The sequence below is a fragment of the Myxine glutinosa genome, chromosome 7, assembly GCF_964187855.1.
Source record: "Myxine glutinosa chromosome 7, kmMyxGlut1.1, whole genome shotgun sequence".
In the NCBI taxonomy this organism is placed as follows: Eukaryota; Metazoa; Chordata; class Myxini; order Myxiniformes; family Myxinidae; genus Myxine; species Myxine glutinosa.
In genome coordinates, this window is record NC_136267.1 from 93588472 (window position 1) to 93615236 (window position 26765).

Below are 26765 nucleotides of genomic sequence, written 5' to 3' on the forward strand. Positions count from 1 at the left end.
CTGTCTGGTAAATGACCAAAAAATTTCCAAGTCCTATTTTGACAATCGAATTTTAATCAAGATAGATATAAAGTACCATTCAATAAAACATTTGTGTTTCACGCACGCTCATTGACCTTGTACCATACCTTGGAAAGTGAGAAACAAAACAAAGGGAGCCCCTTGCGATGAATTTGCACCAAAGAAAGGCATTTTGATTGGTTGATTCTGAAGGAGGTTAATTCTGCATGCTGTGATTGGCTGAAATAAGTGGTTGGAGTGTACTATCTCTATATGAGAGGTCACGTTTTCATTTGAAGTGTGCTTTTTCTCTGCAAGACATGCAAGATATCTACTTTGTTAATATGGGCAGTGAGTGGCACAAAATATAAACGTGATACATGTGGAGTAGTTTGTTTTTCAGTGTTTATATACTTTTTAAATTATATTTTCTCCATATTAGCACCTTTACTTTTTTATTATTGTGCTGTATTTTTGTTATTGTTATTCTTAACAGGATAGCCCAGAGGCATGTGCAATCTTCTCTGAGCTGTCTAGCCTGGTTTCAAATTAGAGATCTCATGGAGTCTTTCATGAAGCGTAGGTGAGTTATTGCAGGCACCCTGAACAAATTAAATATTGCACCCAAAATTACCTTCATTCGAACGTCACGACCAGCCAGCCAGTCGGTGAAAGACTTCGGACGTTTTACGGCCAATCACACAAGAAGATGGGAATGATTGAGGCCATTGAAGAAGTGGTGGATTTTACGTTTTCTGGAGTCTTACCACACCGAAAGGGAAAAGATTACTTGTGACCCCCCCCCCCCCCCCCTACTCCCTCCCCAACCCCCCTATCTCCCTGCCTTATCAAAATTGGCTGAACAGATTGGTCATAACAGATGTGGTATCCATGATTAGGGCATGATAATTTAACATTGTACTGCGGTTAATATTAATTATAATGTGATCAACAGATTTATTTTTTTTCTTTCCTGTCACCTGCCCTTTAATGGGTATGTTTACAGGAGTTCAGATATCGTTGGACCTATGGATGTGACATTGTCACAAGCGGTGCCTCATTGCCAGCAGCAGTTTGGATTTATCGAAATTTGGGCATTTTTCGAATGTGTCATTATGACGCTGGATGACCCAATAATGTCCTTTTTGAACAAACCTTTGCCAAATTACAGGTGTAAAGTGTTTGCTCTTCACTATGACTTGCGGTCGATGCAATAATTGGAATGGCAAAATTGTAAGGAGTGATGTTACGGAGACACAAGCCATCAAATAATGATTGTAGTTGTGAGTCAATAATCGCCAAAATCCAATAACCCCATAGCAGGGAGACGCAAAACCGTTCTAACTATTTTTGTGATTGTGGAGTTATACAAGCTGTTTATCAAGCATTTCTAGTTCTCACAAATCACTTGGATTGGTGAGATCATGTCCAATTTGCATGCATCACACCAGTATAATAATGTTATCTTTTTTCCAAAGGAGCATCCTGTTCAGAGTGTTGTGTGTGGTCTTGTGATAAACCTTCTTCATTTTTGAGTTAATATATTCACAGTAAAACGTTTATGAAAAAGCCAAAACCTACAGGACATTTTCACAGTTCAGCTGCTGAAAATGAAAACGTTTCGCAGCCATTTGGCATCCCACACTGAGGGAATAGCAAATGCTTTAGCAACTCTTTAATCAACTTTTTCTCTTTTCCTTTGTGCTGTGTCTGCATTATACAATTGTACATACAATACTAACGGTGCCAATTCAACCAGAAACTACATATTTATCAGTGTTTGACCAGCTCTTGATTCTATCAATCTCTACAGGGAGGTAGAGGCTACGGCCTGCCTATTTTTAGGATGGGAGATGATATGGCAGATGATGGAGTCATCATCACAGAGACTAGCATGATTTTCTGGAGAATCGGAAAGGTCATTGATGAAGATAAGGAACAGGCCCAAGACCGTCTTGGAATACTCCAGCCTTGATATGGAGGGGAGATGAGAGGATCCCATTGAGAGCCACATGCTCATGACCAGAGGAAGGATTTGACATCAACTGCAATGATAGATTCCATGACCTTACTTATTTGGGAAGCCAGCTAAAAGGCCTGTAGTTAAGAGTACCTGTATTTGCACCATGTTTGTGTTTTGCAGTGATGTTGGATAACTTTCAGGCAGATGGAAACTGACCCAGAGAGAATGATCTCATGAACAGAGCAGAAAGAGGATAAGCAAGGGTATGGTTTTGGGACACGTGAGCTGATGCAGTCCGGGCATAGCAAGTTGCAGAATCGGTGTCGTGTTGACAGAAACTTCTCCACTTTCTTATGTGGGAAAGATGCAGAGTCCAGGAGCAGTTTGGTATGAAAGGGTATTGTAGGTATAGTGAGTGGAAGGTTGAATACACGTGATTTGGAGGCAAACACAGAATTGAGGCATTCTGCCTTTTCACAAGCGAGGTTCGCAGTTGTTCCATTTGAAATGAGGAAAGGAATGGAAGGGGAGCATACCTCATCACATCTTTGAGGAAGGAGACAGGTTTGAAAGTTCAGTCTTGAGGTTGGCTAGGCTCTCCAGTCTCCATGTTGTTTTCTGGCTCTCCTGAGAGTGGACACACATGTTGCGGACTTTGTGGAATGATCTGAGGTTGCCCTTGGTTGCATTTCCCTCCCATTAAGTTGTTTGAAAGCAAGTGCCTCACCACAGGATTCTGTCTACCAGGGTGAAAGGATGGGTGTGATAACTGCAGGTGAGCTGTGATAAATCTGTACATAAGGGCAGTAGGCTATTATGGAAGAGTTCCCAGGTGACATTAATATCAGGAGAGGTGGAAATGCGAGACCAGTCCTGGAGTGAGTGAGCAGTTTGCAGTCCCTATCAGTTGGCCTGAGTGACCTGCAAGATTCTCTTGCACTTTAGCCATAGAGATGTTGACTCTCACAAGCACGTGATCAGATGAACCAAATGGAGTACTGGAGGAACAGATGAAAATTCGTCATTATTAAGTCTATATGGGAGTATGTTCTATTGGCAGAAATCCTGACCAGAAAGATTGACTCATGACCATGGGGTCACAAAAGACCTTTGCTGCAGCGCAATAGCTGGTTGTGAAGAGTTGCAAATGCCCAGCCAATTGGCATGGTGATGGTTGAAATAGTTACATATGAAGAAGAGAGAGTTGTCAATGGGCAGATTACAAGTTTGTACAGAGGACAGTACCACACGTAGATTTAAACAAGAGGTGTTTGCAGATGGAAAAGCACAGCCAAAAGTACTCCTGTGGGTTTGGAGGGGTGAGAATCTTTGTACCTTTGTTTGGTACAAAGATGTTGAGAAATGGAGTCACTGATGTAATCTACAAATCTGCCACTTGTTCGTGCCTGTCAAATGGATGGAGCCTATATCCAGGGAGAGACACAAATGAATCGGGAACATCCTGTGGGAGGAAAGTTTTTGTTTGGCGGATAGTTATCATTTGTCTTTGTTCCTGGTTAACATATAGTGGTGAATTGTGCCTCGAAGCCGACACTTGATCTTGACCCCGGCTGTTTTTAGCACTGACACCATACGTTCTGTTAGCTCTCGTAGTAGGCAGTCATTTTTGATCACCGGTTAATTTGCATATCCATTTCTGTAATGTGGGCGTAGCACTGCTGCTTGGCAAGAATGTCAAATTATATCCTAGGTCTCCAGGCTCTGTCTGTATTCACACCCCTTGACTTTTTCACATTTTGTTGTCTTACAGCCTGAATTTAAAATGGATTAAATTGAGATTTTTTTTGACACTGATCTACACATAATACCCCAAAACTGCAAAGTGGAATATATTTTTAGTTTTTTTATTTACAAATTCATTAAAAATGAAAAGCTGAAATATATTGAGTCAATAAGTATTCAACCTCTTTGCTATGACATTCCAGATGTGCTACGACACATCCAGTTTTCTTTGATCATCCTTGATATGTCTCTACAACTTGATTGGAGTCCACCTGTGGCCAATTCAATTGATTGGTCATGATTTAGAAAGAAACACACCTTTCTATACAAGGTCGTACAGATGCCAGAGCATGTCAGAGCAGAAACTCTACATTGAAGTCCAAGGAGCTGTCAGTAGAACTCCAAGATAGAATTGTGAGGAGGCATAGATAGATCTGGGAAAGGGTGTAAAACAATTTCTAGTGTTGAGGGTTCCCAAGAGCACAATGAGCTCCATCATTAATAAATTGAAAGAATATGGCACGACCCAGACTCTTCCGAGAGCTGACAGTCCGAACAAACTGAACAACTGGGCAAGAAGGACTTTGGTCAGGGTGGTGACCACAAACCCAGTGACCACTATGACAGAACTGCAGAGTTCCTTGGCTGAGATGGGAGAATCTGCTGGAAGGACAACAGTCTCTGCAGCACTTCACAAATCGAGGCTTTATGGAAGAGTGGCAAGATGGAAGCCACTCTTGAGAAAAAGCCACATGACAGCATGCCTACAGTCACGTGAAAAAGTAAGTACACCCCATGTAAAGTTTTGAATTTTTCAACATATTTCAACATACAGGTATTTGATCTTCATTTCAACAATATTGATAGATAAAGGTGATATAATATGACAAATATCATTAAACATTTACATTTTGTAGTCCATTGTATAATTTAAATAAACATAAATGCAAATTTCGCATGTGGAAAAAGTAAGTACACCCTTGGCTCTAATAGGTGGTATTGCCCTCTTTGGCAGAAACAACCTCAAGTAGGCGTTTCTTATAACTGTCTCCCAGTCTCTGACAACGACTGGGAGAATTTTTTTCCCACTCCTCCATGCAGAATTCTTTCAGCTGTGTGATGTTTGAGGGATTTCTTGCATGCACAGCTCGTTTCAAATCCTCCCACAACATCTCGATGGGATTTAGATCCGGGCTTTGACTTGGCCATTCCAGAACCCTCCATTTCTTTCTTTTCAGCCATTCCTTGGTGGATTTACTGGTATGTTTAGGGTCATTGTCATGTTGCAAGGTCCACCCTCGGTTGAGCTTCAACTTTCTGACAAATGGTTTCACATTATCCTCAAGCACCCTCTGGTAGAATGAAGAATTCATAGTGGATTCTATGATGGTGAGCTGCCCAGGCTCTGATGCAGCAAAGCTGCCCCAAACCATAATATTTCCACCACCATGGTTTACAGTTGGTATCAGGTTCTTGTGGTCAAATGCTGTCTTTGGTTTTCGCCAAACATGTCTTCTGGTACTGTGGCTAAATAGCTCTACCTTTGACTCATCTGTCCAGAGCACATTGTTCCAGAAGTGCTGGTCTTTGCTTAGGTGTTCATTGGCAAACTTTAGTCTTGCCCTGATGTTCTTTCTGGACAGCAAAGGATTCCTCCTGGCACACCTCCCATGTAGATCAAATTTGTGCAGCCTCTTTCTAATGGTAGACTTGTGCACTTTGACATCAACAGTGGCAAGAGCTACCTGTAGGTCCCCTGATGGCATTCTGGGGTTCTTCGAGATTTCTTTCAGCATCTTGCGGTCTACTCTCGGGCTGAACTTGCTGGGGCGGCCTGGCCTGAACTTGCTGGGGCGGCCTGGCCTGAACAAGTTGGTAGTTGTTTGGAATCTTCTCCACTTGCAGATGATCTTCCGGACAGTCAAATGATTGATTTCAAATTGTTTGGAGATCTTTTAAAATCCCTTCCCAGACTCGTAGGCATCTATAACCTTCTTTCTGAAGGCCTCAGAGAGCTCTTTTGATCTAGGCATGGTGATGCTGCACACTTCAACAACAAAGAGCAAACCAAACTAAATGTCTGAGGTTTAAATAAGACAGCTTCCTCCAAGATCCTCTCTAACGATGTTCTAATCATTTGCACCTGATCTGGTGCACCTGATTCTAATTGTAGGTATTTGAAGTATTGATAAATGTAGGGGTGTACTTACTTTTTCCACATGCGAAATTTGCATTTATATTTATTTAAATTATACAATGGACTACAAAATGTAAATGTTTCATGATATTTGTTATATTATATCACCTTTATCTATCAATATTGTTGAAATGAAGATCAAATAGCTGTCTTGTTGAAATATGTTGAAAAAGTCAAAACTTTACATGGGGTGTACTTACTTTTTCACGTGACTGTATATTTTGTATAAAGGCATGTGAAAGACTGAGAGCATGAGGCAAAAGACTATGTGTTCTGATGCGACAAAAATTGAACTTGTTTGGCCAGAATGCAAAGTACTACATCTGGCAGAAAGAGAGTACAGTTCATTACCCATCTAACACCACCCCTACCGTGAAGCATAATGGTGGCAGCATCATGCTATGGGGATGCTTTTCATCGGCAGGCACTGGGCGACTTGTAAGGATAGATGGCACAATGAATGGAGCCAAACACAGGCAAATCCTTGAGGAGAACTTGCTTCAGAGTGCAAATGACCTTAGACTGTGGTCAAGATTTACGTTCCAATAGGACAATAACCCCAAACACAGCCAAAGCAACACTGGAATGGCTTCAGAACAAGAACGTGAAAGTCCTTGAGTGGCCCAACCAAAGCCCAGACTTGAATCCCGTTGAGAATCTGTGGAAAGACTTAGAATATTGCTGTTCACCGACACTCCCCATCCAACTTGACAGAGCTTGAGAAAATCTGCAAGAAAGAATGGGAGAAACTCCGCAAATGCAGATTTGCAAAGTTGATACAGACGTACCCAAGAAGACCGAAACTGTATTCACTGCTAAAGGCGCCTCTATGAAGTATAGACTCAAGGGGCTGAATACTTGTGTAAATTAGATATTTCTGTATTTCATTTTTAATTATTTTGTTTTTTAAAAAATTCTAAAAAATTAAATTTCACTTTGACATTATGGGGTATTATGTGTAGATCAGTGACAAAAAAATCTCAATTTTATATTTTTAAATTTAGGCTGTAATACAACAAAATGTGAAAAAGTCAAGGGGTGTGAATAATTTCTGAAGGTATTGTTTGTGCCATTTCCTTCCTCATGCCCGTACTTGTTAATGGGATGGTGGGTGCCTGTTTTTCAAGCATCAATAGCACGTTGTATTTATGTCTCTGAGAGTGACAGGAGGCAAAGTCAAGATACCAACTCATGTGTGTGGTGTTCCTGTAAATTATACTTTGTGTCCCATCAGTGCTTGTTACCAGGATGCCGAGAAAGGATACGATTCAGATGACAACTCCTCATGTATGAATGTTGTGGAGCAAAAAAGAAAAACAAACTTGGTGATTTGTGAATTGTATGAATGTATCATCCTCGGATGGACTGGAACCAACACTGGCTGCACCAGCAACTATGCATTGGACCACACCTTGAGTACGTGTTTTACTGTTGTACCTCGCCCACCATGTCACGTGTCCATGCCCATTTCATCAATTTGAGTGCATGTCATTAATAAACACTTTTTCTTTTCAAGCTAAACATTTGTCTGTAATGTTCACCTCCTAGCATGAAGTACATGTTCAGGCAGAACCTCATTAGGCTCCAAGGACCCTTGAATTTGAGTGCCCACACTTTAATCTCTATTCCTCATTTTCTGTGTTGCTGGTATCTGGTGACTGCTACAATCAAACCCATTGGCACTCTTGAATAGGGATACCACATCGTATGAGATGATCAAGAGGAATACCAAGTTAAATATCGAACTTCAGGCTCCATTCTAATATCTCTAATCCATTATCCAAACTTGGTGCTGTTCCGAATATATAGTTCCATTTTTTGTCCAGACCCATATGAGTATCTTTGCAGGAATGTTGATAGGTCGGTACATTGATGCATGGCCCCATCACCACGTAAAATCATGAGGATATCCGTTGCAATATGCGCTACCAAATTCGACCAGTCATTAAATTATACGCATGCACTAGCGTCTTTTTGTCTTTCAGTTCTGGTCTTGTCCTTTGTTTTGCGACGCAACATGCTTCATCAACTGATTACATATAATGTATAGACGTGAATGTTATTTCTGTTAATGTTAATGTTAATTCATTAATGTTATTTATTAATGTTAATTCTGGGTGGCAGAGGGATCATTTGAAACGGGCTTGGTCGGTAGGGGAAGTCCGAGTGTATGCACATGTGCTATTCAATAATTACACCTAATTTGTGTCAAGTTCTGTGAAACGAGATTGATATGAAAACATTCATGTTGTCTTTGTTGCTAAATTTATTCTGTTTTCTTCAAACAAATCGCGATTTTAGTCCGCGATGTTCTTACCTCATACCAACGCACGTCCGAGTGTATGCGCATGCGCTATTCAAAAAGGCACCCCAACAACAAGAACAACAATACGGTCCTCATAGAGCTGCTCGTCGCAGCTAAAAACGTTTGATAAAACGATGGATGAAATCAAAAGGGCATTGATTGAGATATGATAACTTCTGTTGGCAGTGAGGAAAAGCTGACGTTTTGTGCATTAACCCTTCATCAGAGCCCTTCGAACTCTTTGCAAACAGCTTTACCATCACATCTAGAAAAGCTATTCCATGTCTGTCACACAGTGCGAGGTCTATCTTCTTTGGTATTGGAACCAACTTTACATCTTGGCACTCGTTGGGCAAATTGCTCTCTCCACAAAGTTCTAAGTTAGTTCCTGGTGTAGTCCATCATGTCTCTCTCATAGCTCTTTACTATCTTAGATGTGATTCAACTCTTGAAGCCAGCTTTGCACCCTTTCAGACTGCTCAGTACCTCATCAATTTCCTCTTTGTTGTTTGGCGGTGATCCCTTGTGATTCCCTTGCATGGAGTCTGTTTTGTTTTCAGGGTCCCGGTGGTGAAGCCACATTCTTATCAGTTTCCAGACGAGCGATAAAGTCTGCTGGATCTGCATTGAATTGTTCGAAAATCTGGTGACATGATGCCATCCGTTGCAATTCTTTACTCATTGAGTAGAATACGTTGTATTTGTCACGTGGTTATAAGACGATATTGGGGACGTTTGAGTTACCTGTGACCTATTCCCACGCAACACGTACTTGAATGCGAGGCCAGAACCGAAGGTGACACAGGTGTGAAGCCTCAGTCATGTTGATGCGAATTGCCTGTGATTTGCACAGACAAATGTTTTGGTTGTTAACCCTCCTCGTGAGCTGGTGGTTCGGGCACTTTATTTTACAAAATATTTAGGCATTTTCATTCCTTGAAACGTTGTTGTATTTGTTCCATTTTGTTTGAAAATTCGCGCATGTTGAAGTACCTTTTTAAAATGAAAAGTGCACTTAGGGCATGCCATTTGAGTCTTTGATCAAATCCATTACAGTGCGTTGTAAAACCGGTCACATTTTAAAACGTATAATTTGTTCTACATCGTATGACTAACTTCTTTGTTTACCTTCATTCAAGCCTCTACTTTCGCTTCATTCGATATTGGACGGTAATGGTGGATGTAAATGAAACAGAATTTACGAAATTATTCCATTCTCAGAGCCACCTTGTACTGGTGTAACCTGAGGCCTTGTCGTCGTTATTTTAGTCGTGGAGGAAACCTCGACTAGCTATTAAATCGAAACGGAGATTTGTGAATCCTCAACCTGATCAGCTGTTTGTACTCTTACTCACGCTGTTTTATCGGAGGAGCTTGTACATTTATCACGTATGGGCCAAAACCATCAGTAGGTATCGGTGAATCCGGATGTTACGAAACGAATGGACATCCAGTATATGGATGGCATTTTGAACATTGGATTCAGCTGCAAGAGCTTGGGAAGAGTGTATATGGGATGTTGAACAATGACAAAATTTAATCTCCAAAGAATATTGTTCTTATTTCATTACTATACTTCTACACATTTTATATTTTCTGGAAATTTCCAAAGAAACTATTTCTCCAAAGAGAAATTTTCTCCAAAGAAATGTGGGCTTTTATACATTTCTGCTATAATTTATAATTGTCTCATCATCATTTTTTGGGCCACTTTGTAAAATGGGATGAAAATGTTGGTGCTTTTGAGCGAGTAATGCCTTTTCATCTGTATCTAAGCCTTGCGGAATACATATTGTTATGTTTGTGGGGGTAGGCGATGACATACCAGAGTCGAGATAGGACTGTGTAGGGTAGCATGGATTGCGTGCGAGTAGGAAGCCAATCTCGATGTATGCAAGTAGAAAAACTGTGAGCTTAAGATCGTTTACGTGTCACCACACGGGGGTTGGTGTTATGTTAATTAGGTAGGGTCTAAGGCTAGTTCTCCCAGTATGTGATTGCCTCCTGTGCTTTTTTCCTTATGTTATTACAATTATAACAAGCCGGCCATAGAAACGCATGTCTTTAACCAACAACAACAACCGACATAACTGCGACAGAAACCCGAACATTCCCGAGCCGAGCCGAACGTTCTTTTTAGTCAATTAACCTCGCCCACCAATCGAGCAAGGAAAAAGGCCATGCCCTGAAGTTCGTCGTTGGTCGAGCCCGACCATGGGGCGATTCTATGGAACTCGGCGATTGGTCGGGGTGTCGTCAGGGGGAGGTCAGAGTGAGAAGGTTTGAGGAGGAGAAGAGGAAGAATCACTCTCTCTCTCTCTCTCTCTCTCTCTCTCTCTCTCTCTCTCTCTCTCTGTCTTTCTTTCTTTCGGTCTGGCTTTCGGCTGGGGCAGTCGCTTGCCTCGTGTGCGCTCGTGCAGAGAACTTTTCGGAGCTCAGAGAACCTTTGCAGCGTTGGAGCCAGGGGTGTTGTTCGCCGGTGGTGTTTTTCGGGGGAGCGGGAGCCACGCCACATTTTAGAGGGAGACGAGCGAAAGAGGACCAGCCGCACGAACCCCCTCACGTTCGTGGTGATGCGGAGAGGAACTTCGCGCCATCTTGTGCGTTTCCCGTGCGAGCGGCTTCGGGCCGCTTTGTGCTGCGACTTTGGGCCGCTTTGTGCTGCGACTTCATCCGGCGTTCTCGTTGCTGAGTGTTCCTGGTTTTCACCTGAAACAACACCTGAAAGCTGAGTGCCGGCCGGCTTTCAAATTTTTCATTTTCATGATCTCTCCCCTTGTCTGTTTTCGTGTCTGAGTGGAGATGTCTAAAATGAGATATTAGGATTTAATTTTACCTCAACATTCATTTTATTCCGTGCATTAATTTCATTAAATTTATTGTTGTGTCTTTTTTTGTTGTTGTGTTGTTTATTCGTTTTGTGGGTTCGAGTATAAGCCCCGTGAGCTCCGTGCAGGCAAGCACCTCGCCCCTTCAGTCCCGCGCGCACCATAAAAAGTACCGCCATTATTCGGAGTTCGCCTCGGAATTAAACTCGTTACGGCCATTCGTCACCCAGCGGTGTTAACAGTTCGGGCTGACAGGACAATATATTGCAGGATAAGGACTTGGTATATTTTTCTGTAAATTGTAAAGAATAAGGTGAAAGCAAGCAGACGTTCTAATAGTGCAGTCAAAAAGGTTTTGATCTTTTCAAAAATTTCAGTCAAAAAATAAGACTTGTGTTCCAATGACGCTCACCCACGGCCAGTGAAAACATGTGCCACTAGCACATGTAAAGAGAAGACTATGTAAAGAGAAGGATAAATACAGTACCTGTGCTAAGTTTTGCTGGCACAGGATCTTTCCTTTGTGGTTGTGAGGGTGAGGGAAGGGGAAGGATCCCAGCAACATGAGCTAAGTGCTCAGGTGAAAATGCTATACAGGCCAACCTCATAATAATTGTTTTTAAAATCTTTTTTTGCTGTTTTGTATCCGGACTCAACTCAAAACTATAAAACACGTTCTCCACTTCTTATCCGTCTCAATAAAGGAAGCATTTTAATCGATTTGGATTATCGTGTGTCTCTCCAAAGACCAAATTCAATCCAAAGTTGTTGTTCAAAAACAACAAAACAAACAAACAAAAGTTGTTGTTGTTGTTGTTGTTCAAAGTTGTTCAAATTCAAATCCAAAGACCAAATTCAAATTCAAATTCAATGTCTCTCCAATATTATTATTATTATATTATTGGCGTCAGGAAGGGCATCCGGCCGTAAAACATTGCTTCAAAAAGGGGACCGAAAAACAACAACAACCACAGTTCCCGAAAAAGGCCAACCCCCGCTTGCGGGGAAAAATGGCCTCTAAAAGGTGGTTTTTTCTCCAAAGACCATCTTAATATGAAAGCTTAAAGCACCCCCAAAGTTGATATGAGCTTAATTATAAAAAAAAGTTTAATTCAACAAGGAGTTATTTAATTATTCATAGTCGGATAACCTTCGAGAAGTGAAGTCGAATTTACAGGACAACTCATTTCCAGGACTAAAAAATAAAATAATTAATTCAACATCCTTGTACTCTAATTGTAGCGAATCGCTTTGTTTTGAAAGCATTTTATGTTTAATGCTCTGATGTTTAAAACCGTTTTTGTTCCGCCATGTAGTAATTGTGGGAATTAGTGTTTGATCTGATGTTTGTTGTCACCGCCAGGATGTGCCATACACCCCTCCCGGCTTTCCCCCACCCGTCCCAAAATCAACACCTGACGACCATTAAATTGGATTTCTCATTTGTTTTCCCGATTTGTAGAATAATAACTTTGCAATGTTCAGATCTACGCGAGGATAATTCCGTTCTCATGTTGCTCTTTCCTCGATTGTGTTGGTTGGCATTTTGAGATTTGAAAGTCTTTTCTCTATTTCTATGTCATACTGATGATTAACGGATTCTGATTCTGATTCAGATGTACCATATGCTTTACAGAGTGTCGGTGCTGCCAAAGCAATTGCTTGGTAATGGTTATTATGGGTGGTTTGCCATTGCCTTCTCAACAGTAGTTAGGGAAGGAATGTCGAGTTTGGCCATGGTGTTGGCGATAGCTCGCCTACTCTTAAAGAAGGGCAATTTGGGATATTTAACATCCACCAACGAATACTGCTAGAGGGGAAGCCTGTTTAACATTTATCTGAAGGATGTCACACCCATTGATGAATCACCCTGCCTGTAAAACACCAGGATGACAGTTTATAGCTGGGTCAGGATTGAAACCCAGGCTAGATAGCTTGGAGGCGAGTGTGAGTACCTCCAGGCCATCCTGTCGGCATTGATGCAGAATAGGTAGCTCAAATTGTCATTTGAGATGAGCTTCACACCAAAAATGCCTTGGTTGTGAACTACCGTGGGCGTTTGTGTTTGACAGCAGTTCCTTCACTGTGGTTCCTTGAAATAACCACTAAAAATGGATTGTGATGTCCCTCGTTCAATCGGATCCATAGTTTATTATATTATTATTATTATTATTATTATTATTATTATTATTATTATTATTAGTGGTAGTAGTGATAGTAAATCTTGTACATTTGTATAAAGATAAGTATGGCATTTTCTTTGGCAAAGGATGTCTGTTTGGCAAAGTCTGTCTGTTTGTCTGACTGTTTATGAACAGTATATCTCAAAACGTTGTGGACAATTTGTGACAAAACTAGGTGGATGAGTTGGTTAGGTGAGGAAAAAAAAGCCGATTCAATTTTGGTTCAGGTCCGGATCCCCAATCCGGCCTATCAGTGGGATACAAAAACGTAAACTGTTGAGCCTGGCGAGGGAATGCTCTCTACTGAGTGCCGTTCTAGTTCATATTGGATCTGATGTGGTTTCTTGTCGGAGGCTCACTAACCACTGATTAACTGAGCCTTATTAACTGAGGGGTGTTGGAGACAGGGAGGTGAGGGAGAGGGGCTGTTATTTATGCTGATTGTACACTGGGAGTGTTCTAATATGGTAATTTGGTTAATCCCAAATTGTTCATGCACAGAATTTCAAATTTAACCAAAAAACATACTCTTTGAGAATTATGCAGGGAAATATGAGGCGGCCAGATTAACGTTTCTGCATGCTTTGTGATGCAGCACCTGCTGTTAGCACCATGCCAGATGGCTGCTTTAACCTGTCCAATTTTGCATGCGATTAAACCCAGGAGTAGACTGCTCAGAGGTGAGCACATACTATCAACTAAACCCTGCTGCTTATTTTTACCTGTGACAAAACAAGGAAAACAATTGGGAAATTTCTGACTGAAAACGTTCGACATCAGCAGCACATACCTACAAGGTGGCACACATGAGAATTTTTTTATTTTTCCTGCAAGTTGCTAAGCTGGAATTGTGCATGTTATATCAGGACACGCATGGTATACAATCGTGGCCAAAAGTATTGCCACCCTTGCACCTTTTTCAAATAACTCACAATTTCCTCTAAAAATAAGTTGAAATTAACAAAAATATTTGGTCTCCACAATTCTTTATTTCACTGTTAATATTATGGAAACTTTATTTTTGATTTAGAACTTAATATATCCTTTTAAATCAGAAAATAAAAAGAAATGGCATTCGACGGAGACCCAGCTTTCTGACACTGGGTTGAACATTGTGCTCCAACATGCCTTGGGAATCTCCTGATTTCATAATGCCATGCAAACATTCAAGGCACCCAGTGCCAGGGGCAGCACATCAATCCCAATACATCACCAAACCTCCTCCATGTTTGACTGTAGGGAAGGTGTTCTTTTCTTTGAAGGCTTCATTTTGTTTTCTGTAAACATAGAGATGATGTCCTTCCCCAAAATGCTCTGATTTGGTCTCATCTGTCCACAGGACATTCTCCCAGAAGGATTTTGGCTTGTTCAGGTGTGTTTTGGCAACTCAAGTAAGGCTTTCTTATGTCTCTCTTTCAGCAGTGGGATCTTCTTGGGTCTCCTACTATAGAACCCCCTTTCATTGAGTTGGCGATGGATGGTGCGAGTTGAAACTGTCGTACTGTTACATATTTATGTGAATTACTATTCCGGGCTTTGCTTATCAATGTGTAGTCGATTAAAGGTTGTTGTGATTAAAGGGTCAGGAGCCTTTCTGAGAAAAAGGAGACCGGAAACGGAAGAAGAAAAGACACGAGGTCCTAGAGACGCGACGATTTTTCTTCTTCCTCGCCAAGCTTGGACGCGAGCGGTATCGATTGAGCAATGTAAGAGAATCGGCGTTTCAAAGCCCGTCTGGCGAGAGGAGTTACCGGGACGTGTAACTACCCGTTGACAGGTCAAGTCACTGTGGGTTCGTACACGGAACCAAGCAGCTGGCACAGTTCGCCTCGCCGTCTACAAGGCCGCGTACGGGTCGCACCTGGGGCCGCGCGCGCTGGGCAAGCCGCGTGTTGCTTTGCCTGCTTTACATTATCCGCTTTGCTTGGCCAGGAGGTGCGTGCTGCAGCCGTTGTTCCCGGTACGGGACGTGCCCGGTGAAAGCACGTCAGGAAGGGTCCGTTCAACCGCCCACGTGCGGAGATCGAACTACAGGAGTACGGAGACATTGTGAGAGACATTGACCACGGAGGGAGTCGGGAGTGGGGCTCACGTGAGGAATGTATAAGATGGCCATCTTAGAGTAATGTAGATGAGTTTACATCTTTGCACTATTGATTGCTGATTGTTGATGGTTGATTGCTCGGGGAATATATCATTGATTATTCCGGATCCTTGGTGTGGGGTTTTTTTCTTGGTTGGAATTCATATTGATTGCGTTACGAAAGCGCATACATAATAAATCTTTCTGGCGGAGTTCCTCTCACGGTCCGGGGGTCACCGAGACCAGGTAGTCACCGGGAGGACCACGTAACAGAATTGGGGGCTCGTCCAAATTACGATTTGCGGATTTGCAATTGGGTCTACGTCCGGGATATAAAATTGTATAAAATAATATTTTTATTAATTAAAATTTATTAATTAAGTATTAAATGGTAAATTTTGGGGGAAATTGGGGTAAAGTCTTGGGTGAAGGTTAACAGGTGTTAACGATAGGCACCATGGCGTTTGTGGCACAGAACTTTGCGGTAACCCCGAGTGAGGCACAGTTCCGAGCGTTACTAAAGTCGGACCTCTTGAAATTGGCCAAACATTTTAACTTGGAGGTCCGAACTAATTTGAGGAAGGCAGAGTTGCAGACCACGGTGATACAGTCTATGGTGGGATTAGGAACATGGGACGAGTTAGCCTGGCAGTGGCTACCCGAAGAACCAGAAGACGTTGAGCTCCGGAAACTGGAGTTGCAATTACGGAGCCAGGAACGGATCAAAGAAGAAGAAAGGAAAGCAGAAGAGAGGAGAGAAGAGAAACAAGCAGAGGAAAGGAGAGTGGAACGAGAACTCCAGGAAAGGTTAAAAGAAGAAGAAAGGAAAGCAGAAAAGGAAAGAGCAGAAGAAGAAAGGAAAGCAGAAGAGAGGAGAGAAGAGAAACAAGCAGAGGAAAGGAGAGTGGAACGAGAACTCCAGGAAAGGTTAAAAGAAGAGGAAAGGAAAGCAGAAGAGAGGATAGAAGAGAAACAAGCAGAGGAAAGGAGAGTGGAACGAGAACTCCAGGAAAGGTTAGCAGAAGAAGAAAGGAAAGCAGAAAAGGAAAGAGCAGAAGAAGAAAGGAAAGCAGAAAAGGAAAGAGCAGAAGAAGAAAGGAAAGCAGAAGAGAGGAGAGAAGAGAAACAAGCAGAGGAAAGGAGAGTGGAACGAGAACTCCAGGAAAGGTTAGAAGGAAGAAAAGCAGAGGAGAGGAGAGCTGCAAGGGACCTCGAAGCAGAGGAGAGAAAAGCGGAAAGGGAATTAAAGGAACGTGACATGGAGCTTCAGCAAGAAAATAAATTCAAGGAGCTGGAGTTAATGAGAGAACGGGGAGAGGGACCACCACCCTTGCTGACGGGGTCGACACCTAGCCAGAACACCTGGGATGTGGGCAGACATGTGAGGCTGGTTCCACCCTTCAGTGAAAAGGAAGTCGCTAAATTTTTTCCACACTTTGAGAAAGTGGCTCGACAGTTAAACTGGCCGGAGGAGGCCTGGACCATACTAGTACAAAGTGTGCTGGTGGGAAAAGCTCAAGAGATTTATTCGGCGCTACCAATGGACCAATGTGCAGATTATGAGGTATTGAAGAAGCACATCCTCAAAGCCTATGAGTTGGTTCCGGAAGCTTACCGGCAAAAATTCAGGAATGCCAGGAAGAGGGAGAGTGAGACCCATGTGGAGTTTGCCAGAGTGAAAGAAAACATGTTTGATCGGTGGTGTGAGTCAAAAGGAGTCGGGAAAGACTTCGAAACATTGCGTGACTTGATCCTGGTGGAGGAATTTCAACAGTGTGTCCACGAGGACATCAAAGTGTACCTGCAGGAAAAGAAAGTACCGAAGTTGTGGGACGCAGCCACCCTGGCAGATGATTATGCCTCAACTCACCGGATAGGGGTCCACGAACCTAACTCCTCGCCAAGATCTCCGCAGGGGAGGTGGGGAACAGCAGGTGCGGAGAACGACAATACATGGCGGCGGCCTCGAGAGGATTATGGGGACAACGCGGATACCCCACCTGTTCGAAATCAGAGGGCTGCGGGCCCAAGACAAACGTATTTTTCAGGGGGCCTGAGGCAGACCACGAGTTTTTCCTCCGGGCCTACTTGCGCTTTTTGCAAGAAACCTGGACACTTGATGTCCAGTTGTTACCTCATGAAAAGGGAAGACCCAGAGCGGAGTCCGACTAGTACAACTCCAAATGCGATGGCAAACGTAAGAAATCGCCCACAGAAGAGTTACCAACCATTTATTTATGAGGGGTTGGTCTCACTCAAGGGAGACTTGACTAACCCAAACCGGTTAGGGTTTTGAGGGACACAGGAGCCCATCAATCCTTAATGCTTCAAGGCATTTTGCCATTGTCAAAGAGTACCGCAACTGGTGATGGTGTTCGGTTACAAGGGATCGGTGGCTGTGTTAGTGCCCCACTTCATGTCATCCATTTGGAATCCGATTTGGTGTCAGGACCGGTCACCGTCGGTTTACAAGCCACGCTTCCTGTAGAGGGAGTATCTGTGATTATCGGGAATGATTTGGCTGGGGGGCAAATTTATGGAAACCCGAGGGTTGGTAAAGAGCACAGCAGGGAAAATAACACCCCACCAGCTCGGGATGGCGACAAAAGTTCCAAGTTATTTGTAGGGGGACTGAACTTCAACACAGAGGAAGAAGTTCTGACCTCTGTCTTCAACAGATATGGGCCGCTGGTGGAAGTGCGGGTGGTAAAAGACAGGGAAACGCAATGGTCAAGAGGGTTCGGCTTTGTCACGTTTGCAAGCACAAGAGACGTCAGGGAGGCAGAGAAGAATTGGAATGGTAAGGATTTGGAGGGTCGGACCATAACAGTAGGGAAGGCCTTTCGTAGGCGTCGAGAGGTCTACAGAAGAGGACAACTTGGCAGTAGTTTTGGGGTTGGCAGCAGCCGATATTACTATGGAGGCTCCCAGAGTTACGGCACCTCCCGAAAGAATGAATGTCAGAGCACTGGCCGAGAAAGAGACCGCCAGTCAGGTAACGGCTGGGACAAGGGGTCCCACCGTAACGGTTAGGAGTCTGGAGAAGTTGAAGCACTATATACGGGGGAGCCGTCGAGCCGGGGCTCCTACACGGACTAACCATGAATGCCACGTTCTTAAAGGCGTCCAGGTAGTGAACTTTCCTCCCCGGACTAACCGTGAACTCCACATTCCTTAAGGCGTCCATGTAGGGAATATTCCGCTGGGCCTCCCGAAAAAGTGCTATAGAGAGGTTTAAATTTGGGGGCTTTGGTCACCACCTCTTAACCGTCATTCAAGAGAAACTAGAAGTGGTTGACGCTTGGTCCAGAGGGAATTCATCTAGGGGATCGTGTGAAATTTTGTTGCTTTATTTTTAAGTGATGACTGTGCCCGGGGGGAACTGATGAGTTGGGGGGGGGGGGGGGTGAGTTATCTGGTGTTTATCCAAGTTGGCCGGCAAAGAAAGTTTTCGCTGGGTTCAAACTTTCTTTCTTGAAGGGGGGGAGTGTTACATATTTATGTGAATTACTATTCCGGGCTTTGCTTATCAATGTGTAGTCGATTAAGGGTTGTTGTGATTAAAGGGTCAGGAGCCCTGCTGAGAAAAAGGAGACCGGAAACGGAAGAAGAAAAGACACGAGGTCCTAGAGACGCGACGATTTTTCTTCTTCCTCGCCAAGCTTGGACGCGAGCGGTATCGATTGAGCAACGTAAGAGAATCGGCGTTTCAAAGCCCGTCTGGCGAGAGGAGTTACCGGGACGTGTAACTACCTGTTGACACGTCAAGTCACTGTGGGTTCGTACACGGAACCAAGCAGCTGGCACAGTTCACCTCGCTGTCTCCAAGGCCGCGTACGGGTCGCACCTGGGGCCGCGCGCGCTGGGCAAGCCGCGTGTTGCTTTGCCTGCTTTACATTATCCGGTTTGCTTGGCCAGGAGGTGCGTGCTGCAGCCGTTGTTCCCGGTACGGGACGTGCCCGGTGAAAGCACGTCAGGAAGGGTCCGTTCAACCGCCCACGTGCGGAGATCGAACTACAGGAGTACGGAGACATTGTGAGAGACATTGACCACGGAGGGAGTCGGGAGTGGGGCTCACGTGAGGAATGTATAAGATGGCCATCTTAGAGTAATGTAGATGAGTTTACATCTTTGCACTATTGATTGCTGATTGTTGATGGTTGATTGCTTGGGGAATATGTCATTGATTATTCCGGATCCTTGGTGTGGGGTTTTTTTCTTGGTTGGAATTCATATTGATTGCGTTACGAAAGCGCATACATAATAAATCTTTCTGGCGGAGTTCCTCTCACGGTCCGGGGGTCACCGAGACCAGGTAGTCACCGGGAGGACCACGTAACAGTACCTTGTGTCTGAAGGTCAGCTTGAATCTGTTAATCGAGGTGCTTTCTCCACCATTCAAACAATCATTCGCTGCAACCTTCGATCATGTTTTCTCTTACAGCCACGTCCAGGGAGGTTGGCTACAGTGCCATGGGCCTTAAACTTCCTGATAACATTGCGAATGGTGGACACAGGAACATCAAGGTCTCCGGAGATTGACTTGTAGCCTTGAGATTGTCCATGCTTGGCTACAATCTTGTGTTTGACCTCCTCAGACAATTCTCTGGTTTTCTTTCTTTTCTCCATGCTCATTGAGGTACACACAGTGACACAAAACAGCAGAATGACTCCTTTTCTCCATTCAAACTGGTTGAATGAGTGATTTTTATTTTGCAGGTTCCCGCAACTCACCCTCAGTGAGTTCAATTCCAAAGTAAAGGAGAATCACCTGCTTGAAATATATTTATTTCTGACAACTTCTAAAAGGTGCCAATAATATTGTCCTGGCCATTTTAGGATTTCTGTGTGGAATAAGCTAAGATTTTGTAATTTTTTCAGCTTTTTTTTTGTTTTGTTCCACTGCAAACCACGAAATACATTTGTGGATACCAATTTTTTTTTTCAAATTTCAACAATTTTCTGGAAGAAATGCCGCATTATTTGAAAAAGTGCAATGGTGCCAATATTTTTGGCCACGACTGTATCAATAATTTTGGACGCAGTTCTTCAAGGTTGTCTATATCAAGGGAAACCAGACTCAGTGACATAATGGTTGGAGCATCCTCTCTCAGTGTGAATCTGTACAATGCACTCGAATTGTAGGAAATCGCTTTGTGGTAGTTCAAACGCCGGCTGAGTTGTACCAAAGACTTTTTAATCAATAAATGGTCCATGCTGCTTCCTTGCTTGACTCTCAGTATTTAAATGGATAGAGAGACAAACAATGCTGGGAATGCAATGGCAAACCACCCAGTATAACCCTTGCCAAGAAACTGCATTGGCAGCACCAATGCTCAGTAAAGCGTATGATGCATCAAATAAAAATATTAAGGGAATGCCTGTTGGTGGCTTAACAGTTAAGGTGGTTAGCTCAATATCTTAAAGTCCAGAGTTCAAACCCCTGCCATGCCAAAATAACCACCTGGGTTGACTCAGTCTGTCATTCTACTCGGGTTGGCAAAATGAGTACAAGCTCTGGGGAAAAATGAGTACAAGCTCTGGGAAAAAGTGAGCCATTCAAGCATGCTGCGTCAGAGTGGCGACCTGTCCAGGATTGTGCCCCCTAGCCTATGAAACTGCGTCGGAAGCCCTATACGCCTGACTGCGTGAGGAGGATCATCCGAACGAACGGAGTGGTAGGACAGCACTTGTTACTACTGTATTCACCGAGACAATGATCTCTCCTGGGTTAAACCAGGAGTTCCTAACCTCCCTCTAACTCCTAACGCCTGACTGGTGTAATGACTTCAGAACTATAGAAAGATCTGACGGGCACCCTGCAGAAACAGGATTCTATGACTTCACAGTGAGTCTTAAGAGCGAGGCGTTGTCCTCAAACCAGGGTACTTGGTAACGAGTAATGAGAATCCTCAATGGATCACAGTCCTGCAAGTCTGGTAGAAAATATTGGTATCTCCAAAGAATATTCATCGTATTTTATAAATATACTGATGCTATAATGAAAAAAAAAAATTGAAATTTTAAAATGCCTCTTCATTTTGTGGGCCACCTTGTAAAGTGGGATAAATTGTTTGGGATCTTGAGCGATTAAGACGTTTTTTTTTGTATCTAAGACTTATGGAATACATATATTACATACAGGATTCGTGTTCTGCATACTTTTCTGTGAATTGCAAGGACATAAGCTAAAAACTAACAAATTGACACTAAAAGTGTATCAAAACTTTTATGACCTTTTCAAAAAATTTAGAATAAAAAACACGACTTTGTCTTTCAATGGGGCACTCACCGATGGTCCGTGAAAACCTGTGGCGTTGGCATGGTGACTGCTCATTGAAAAGGACCAACACCTGTGCTTGAGGTTTGCTTGCACAGGATCATTCCTTTGTGGTTGGGAAGGGTGATAAGTATTTAGACTCCCCTTATATGGGGTTTGAATCGAGGATCCCAGCAGCATGAGCTAAGTGCTCAGATGGGAAATGTGAACAAACCAGCCTTGGTTTGACTACAGTCTTGCCATTCTTACTACATATTTTCCGATTCAACCGTTGATGCATCATCTTTCTTATCAACAATTAGAACTTTATCCCAGATTGACCAACGGCCTTTGACTGAGGGCACACGTGAGACGTCATGGTTGATTTTTTTCTTCTTTTTTTCATCTCTTCAACAGCATGTTGATCCTCGTGTTAATAAAGTAAATTATTTTGATGCCAGTCTCCTCGCAGCGCTGGAACCCAGGCCTTCCTTTTGATGGCAAAATTTGATGTCGGAAAATGCTTGGAAGAGTGGCAGGCATGTTCTTACATGCGACTCACATTTGCATGCGAGTCTGTAAAATTGATCCAAGGCAGGTGCGCACATTGCTTGTACTGTGAGCTTAGAACCACTTTTTTGTGCCTTGTCTTTTCATATTGCCAATCAGTCTCTCTGCTCTTTTCTCTCGGTCTGTCTTTATCTGTTTCTCTGCTTGACTTGTCTCTTTGTCTACCTGTTTCTGTGGCTGCCATCTTGAAGCGTCCCGACCTTGGTGGACCCCTGAACTTCAGCGTGGGCAGCTGGGAGCTGTGGGGAGGCGACTCTTGGGTAACGGGATTGCCCACTGACTCCTCTGTCGTTGCACTACCCACTGCTCATTGCTTGTCATTTGCCGTTTGCATGATTCGCTACTCCCTCTGCCAACTCCCGGCGGTGTAATTCACAGGCCTCCAGCATGGTGATATTTTGAAACAAAGTGCAGGTCTTTGGCACTCGATCCCCATGAAAAGGGTAAATGAAGCAACCATGGCCAATGAGATATTTTAAGCTGCGTCTTTGAAGTTGCTCCAGTTCAACAATCTGACTGTGTCTCATAAAAAAAATTTTTTTAAACGAACGCGAAATTTCATTCTTCCACACAACCCATCCAGAACCATATTGGGAATGCCCTGGACTTCTGAGACCTCGGGAAAGATGGCAGCTATTTGTACAAGTAAATCTGCTGTTTTTCTTTTTTCTTTTGACACAATATCCTACCAGATGTATTGTATCAAATGCACACCATCGGTCGTTTGCATTAACATGTAGAGCTGGGTTGGTTTTCTCCAACTATTATTCATTGCCTGCAAAATTGTGGAAAGTAAAGGCAGCAGTGGAATTGATACGACGGTGAATATTGCTTGAAATAACAAGAAAATGCGATCCACCATATGGTGCCCTGCTTTGAGGATGGCTTGGGGAATGTGTGCTCCCAAGGACAGGTCATGTGTGATTATAAGATGCAGGAGAGCTCTAGGGGTTTGCCAAATGGGTGGTCTTTTTTGGAATGATGGGAAATTATTCTATATTTTTGGGGGGATTTAGGTCATGCACCAGATGGTTTGACCAGTTTTGTAGCATAGCAGCCAATCTGTTCTTTGCGCTGGGGTGGTTTGTAATTATTTGGAATGGAGTAGAATAGTAGACGGAGTAGGGTGGCAAAGGGGTCATTTATGCAATTCTTTAATAGGATTGGTGTCAGAAAGGAACCCCCCTGGAGATGCTGGGCTCCGCATCGCGAACACAGGAGTAAATACCACCAAGAGTAACATTTTATTTTCTGTTTGAGTAGGTCTATGAGCAAAATACCTTCCACTCTATCTCTTGGTTAATGGTGAACAGCTGGAGATCCTGACAAAACCATCCACGGTAAATACTAAATTGTGCTCCGCTTTGGGAGCGCACACGTTTGCTCCCGTTTATCAAAAAAGTTGCATTAGCCAAGTGACCTTGCATAAAGACACAAAGTAACTTTGGCGTTTGGAAAAGCGATGCCAGTGAAAGGGTCTTGTGATTTGTTGTCTGCGCTTTGGACAAAGCTATGCAAAAGAAGTCCGCCACAATAAATCTGGCAGTTTGCGGCGGCGGAATCGGAACTCCGGCTGCAATGCCATTGTGTGGCCCCGCTCAAGAGATGAGGGATTTCTGATGGGCACTACTCTCGTGCGGTTTATTAGGAAGCCGTTTATGTTTGCAAATTGGATGTTTTTATACAACGAGCGCCCGCTAGATCTGCCCACAGATTTAGTGCAAGCAATAGACGCGCGTTGGCGTGTCACCGTAATATCGTGTAGAGAAAGAGCAGGTGTGTAGCTTGCGAGAAAGACCATTATTGCAAACTGTCTCCTTAAAAATAAATAAATTATTTTGCTTGCCTAGTGATGGGGACAATCTATTCCAATTTGGTGCATGTTTATTTTTGTTTTCATGCTATTGAACTTCACAATGCTCCTGTAGATTTCTGCTCCCACCCCACCTCCCTAACTCCTCATTGCTGACCTTTTGTCAGTGGAATTATCTGCGTGATTAAGCATGTGCGTGGAAGCTACGCGGGTGCGTGCATACTTAGTAGAGTTGTGGAGAACGTAACGCATAGTTCTCGGTTTCCGAATCGGTCAGAGAGCTTGTTTCGGTGAGCTGGGGAACAATTATGGAGGCGCGACGCACGCACCCTCGGATGCATATTTACATGTAGATTGCTGGCGCACAGCATGGCTTGCAGGCGCAATCGTCCTTTCTCCAGCCCATCATCCTGTTCTTAAATATATGTATTTTCCCCTCCGAAACATCCCTGCTGAACGTTGTGCTTTTATGAATGGAGACCGGGCATTGGGATGTCTAGCCCCTGTCGCTCGTTCCCTGGCCGCTCATCCACAATTGTTGGTCTGCGTTTGTTTGCGCCGGCGGCTGAATTAGACTTCGAAATAACAAGTCCTTTTGCACCACGGGCCGCTCGCTGTTCACGACACGTCTGCGACCGGTGAAATTTCCCAGCGGTCTTACGCTGGCATTCATGGTGGAAAAAAAGAGTAAAATAACCACCACGGTAACAACCCCCGTCCGAGACAAAACCCCATAATTTCCATATTCATATGGGTCTCTGCAACACGAAGCAAATGGTTCCCCCATCGTCGTGTTCTGTTCTTTTTTTTCTATTTTTTTGCTGGATGAGTGGGGGTCCTGGATTTCATTCGTCTCATTTGAATTTGTGTGTTGCGCCACCATGCACGCCTCTGCATCCATCACCCCCACCCATCCGGTAAACAATGGCTTCCTTATTGGATGTGCTTGCACTGTAATTGTACCTCCGGCCGCTTGTTTTATGCTGCGATGCTTTTACCTTTACCACGTGATGGTCGTGGCAACCGTATTGCCATCTCTGCTTGAATCCTGTATGTATGTTTTCAGATTTGTTCTGTTTGTCTTTCCTCTTTTTGTTTATGCTGGCAATGGATCTTGGCTGTGACTTTGCAGAAGCTTATGCACTTGGAATGGCGATATTCTTCCTCAGACTTTGTGGTCATTAACAATTGTGTAATTATTTAGTTTGTGCAAAAATACCAATCGTGATTTTTCCTCGACAACGTAGCACCTATCGTGCGTTTTATTAACTTTACAATCTTGAGTCTGAGTTTAGCTTTAATACAAGTTCCATGCATCAACCCACACACCCCAACCCCTCCCTGCCTTTACCCATCACTACCACATTTCATTAATTAAATCGAATTCATATGGTCATGTGATTTCATTTATGAGAAGGCATCTGAATGATAATCTGACAAATTGAAATTATCCAAAAGTACAAGGCCTTAAAAAGTGGCAAGTTCATCCTGCCCCACCCCTTTCACACCTCATATGAATTTTACCCGGACACGCTGACCTTTGGTGCTTCTTACCCGCAGATCGTCTCGAGCTTCAAGACCACCGCGACACGTGCCGTTTGCCAGCTCGTACGGCAGTACCTGGGGCACCGTGATGGCATCTGGGATGTGGCAACTACACACGTGGTTCCCGTCATCCTTGGCACAGCGTCGGCAGGTGTCTGTCCATCCACCAATTCATTTACTCACAAATAACGTGTGTGTCGAACCGACGCAAATTGCGTTTCGCGTCACTGCCACTCCAGCATCCCTCTGGGACACTTTGTGGTTAATTTTTATGTCCGTAAACATTTTTCATGATCCTGTCCTCCATCGCAACCACCATCAATGGTGTTTATTGGTTGAGCAGAATAACAGTCTTTCAACAAGAGTTTTAACCATACACAGGATAGCATTGTGCCGAACGATACATTAGCATTTGCTTACATTTGTAGAGCCTTCCTTTATTTCTTTATTTTATTTTCATTCATTTATTATTCCATTTACTGCCTGAATATAATTCATGCATTAAATGGAATAGTAAACTAACTATTTAATTAAAAAAATATAGAAAGCATGTCGGCAATGCTATGCTGCAGCAATCTACAATGCAACCATCAGTGAGATTTTGTATGTAATCCTTAAATTAGTGGAAGCAGATGATAAATCTAATCAGGTCACGTGATATCACATATGAGATGGCAACCGGATGGTCATCTGGCAAATTGTAACTGTGTCAGAGATTAACTGTATTATTTTAATGTTATTCTGTGTTGGAGTGGATCTTGGTACATTGTGGGATTGTGGTTCTCTGTAGCGCTTTGTCCTGCATTGTGTTGTCTCGCACAATGGCAAGTTTGCCCTGAAGGAATCATCCGAAACGCCAACAGATGTTGAGCATGGATTTCTGGGCGCTATACCCAGAGTACATTTTCTGTCCACTGCGCGACATTCTCTGATGGTTCCTAGGCATTGCACGTCAGGCCTGTGCAAGGGAATGCTTACTTTGCACATAGTCAGGGGGACTATGTTGTGATATAAAGACCCATGAGATTTAAATTATTAAAACATGCCACCTACCTAGGTAGACTATTTAGGTCCCAAGGAGCAAGAAAATCCATGTTGGCAAAATTGGAAGTGTTGCAGATGGCGGCCATCTTGGATTTCAATTTTTTTTTTTTTACCTTAATTTTTTACATTTGCTTTTACATTACTTTTTTACATTGCTTACAATATTAAAACAAGCGCAAGGCATCTCAGCGAAGGTCGTTGGTGAAGAACATAAAACGGTGATTACTTTAGA

The 26765-nt window shown here is 43.3% G+C and overlaps 1 protein-coding gene across 5 annotated transcripts in view; it reads left to right on the forward strand.

Annotated features, from left to right (window-relative positions):
* WDR37 (WD repeat domain 37) overlaps window positions 1-26765 on the forward strand; it is a 238826-nt gene that overhangs the window by 133179 nt on the left and 78882 nt on the right. For 4 of the 5 annotated variants that reach the window (XM_078782006.1, XM_078782007.1, XM_078782008.1 and 1 more), the window contains one exon: window positions 25505-25640. In XM_078782006.1, the coding sequence (XP_078638132.1) occupies window positions 25505-25640 (136 nt within the window). Of the gene's footprint in view, window positions 1-22714; window positions 22777-25504; window positions 25641-26765 lie in introns of all 5 variants that reach the window. The other variant, XM_068122728.2, reaches the window with a different exon arrangement.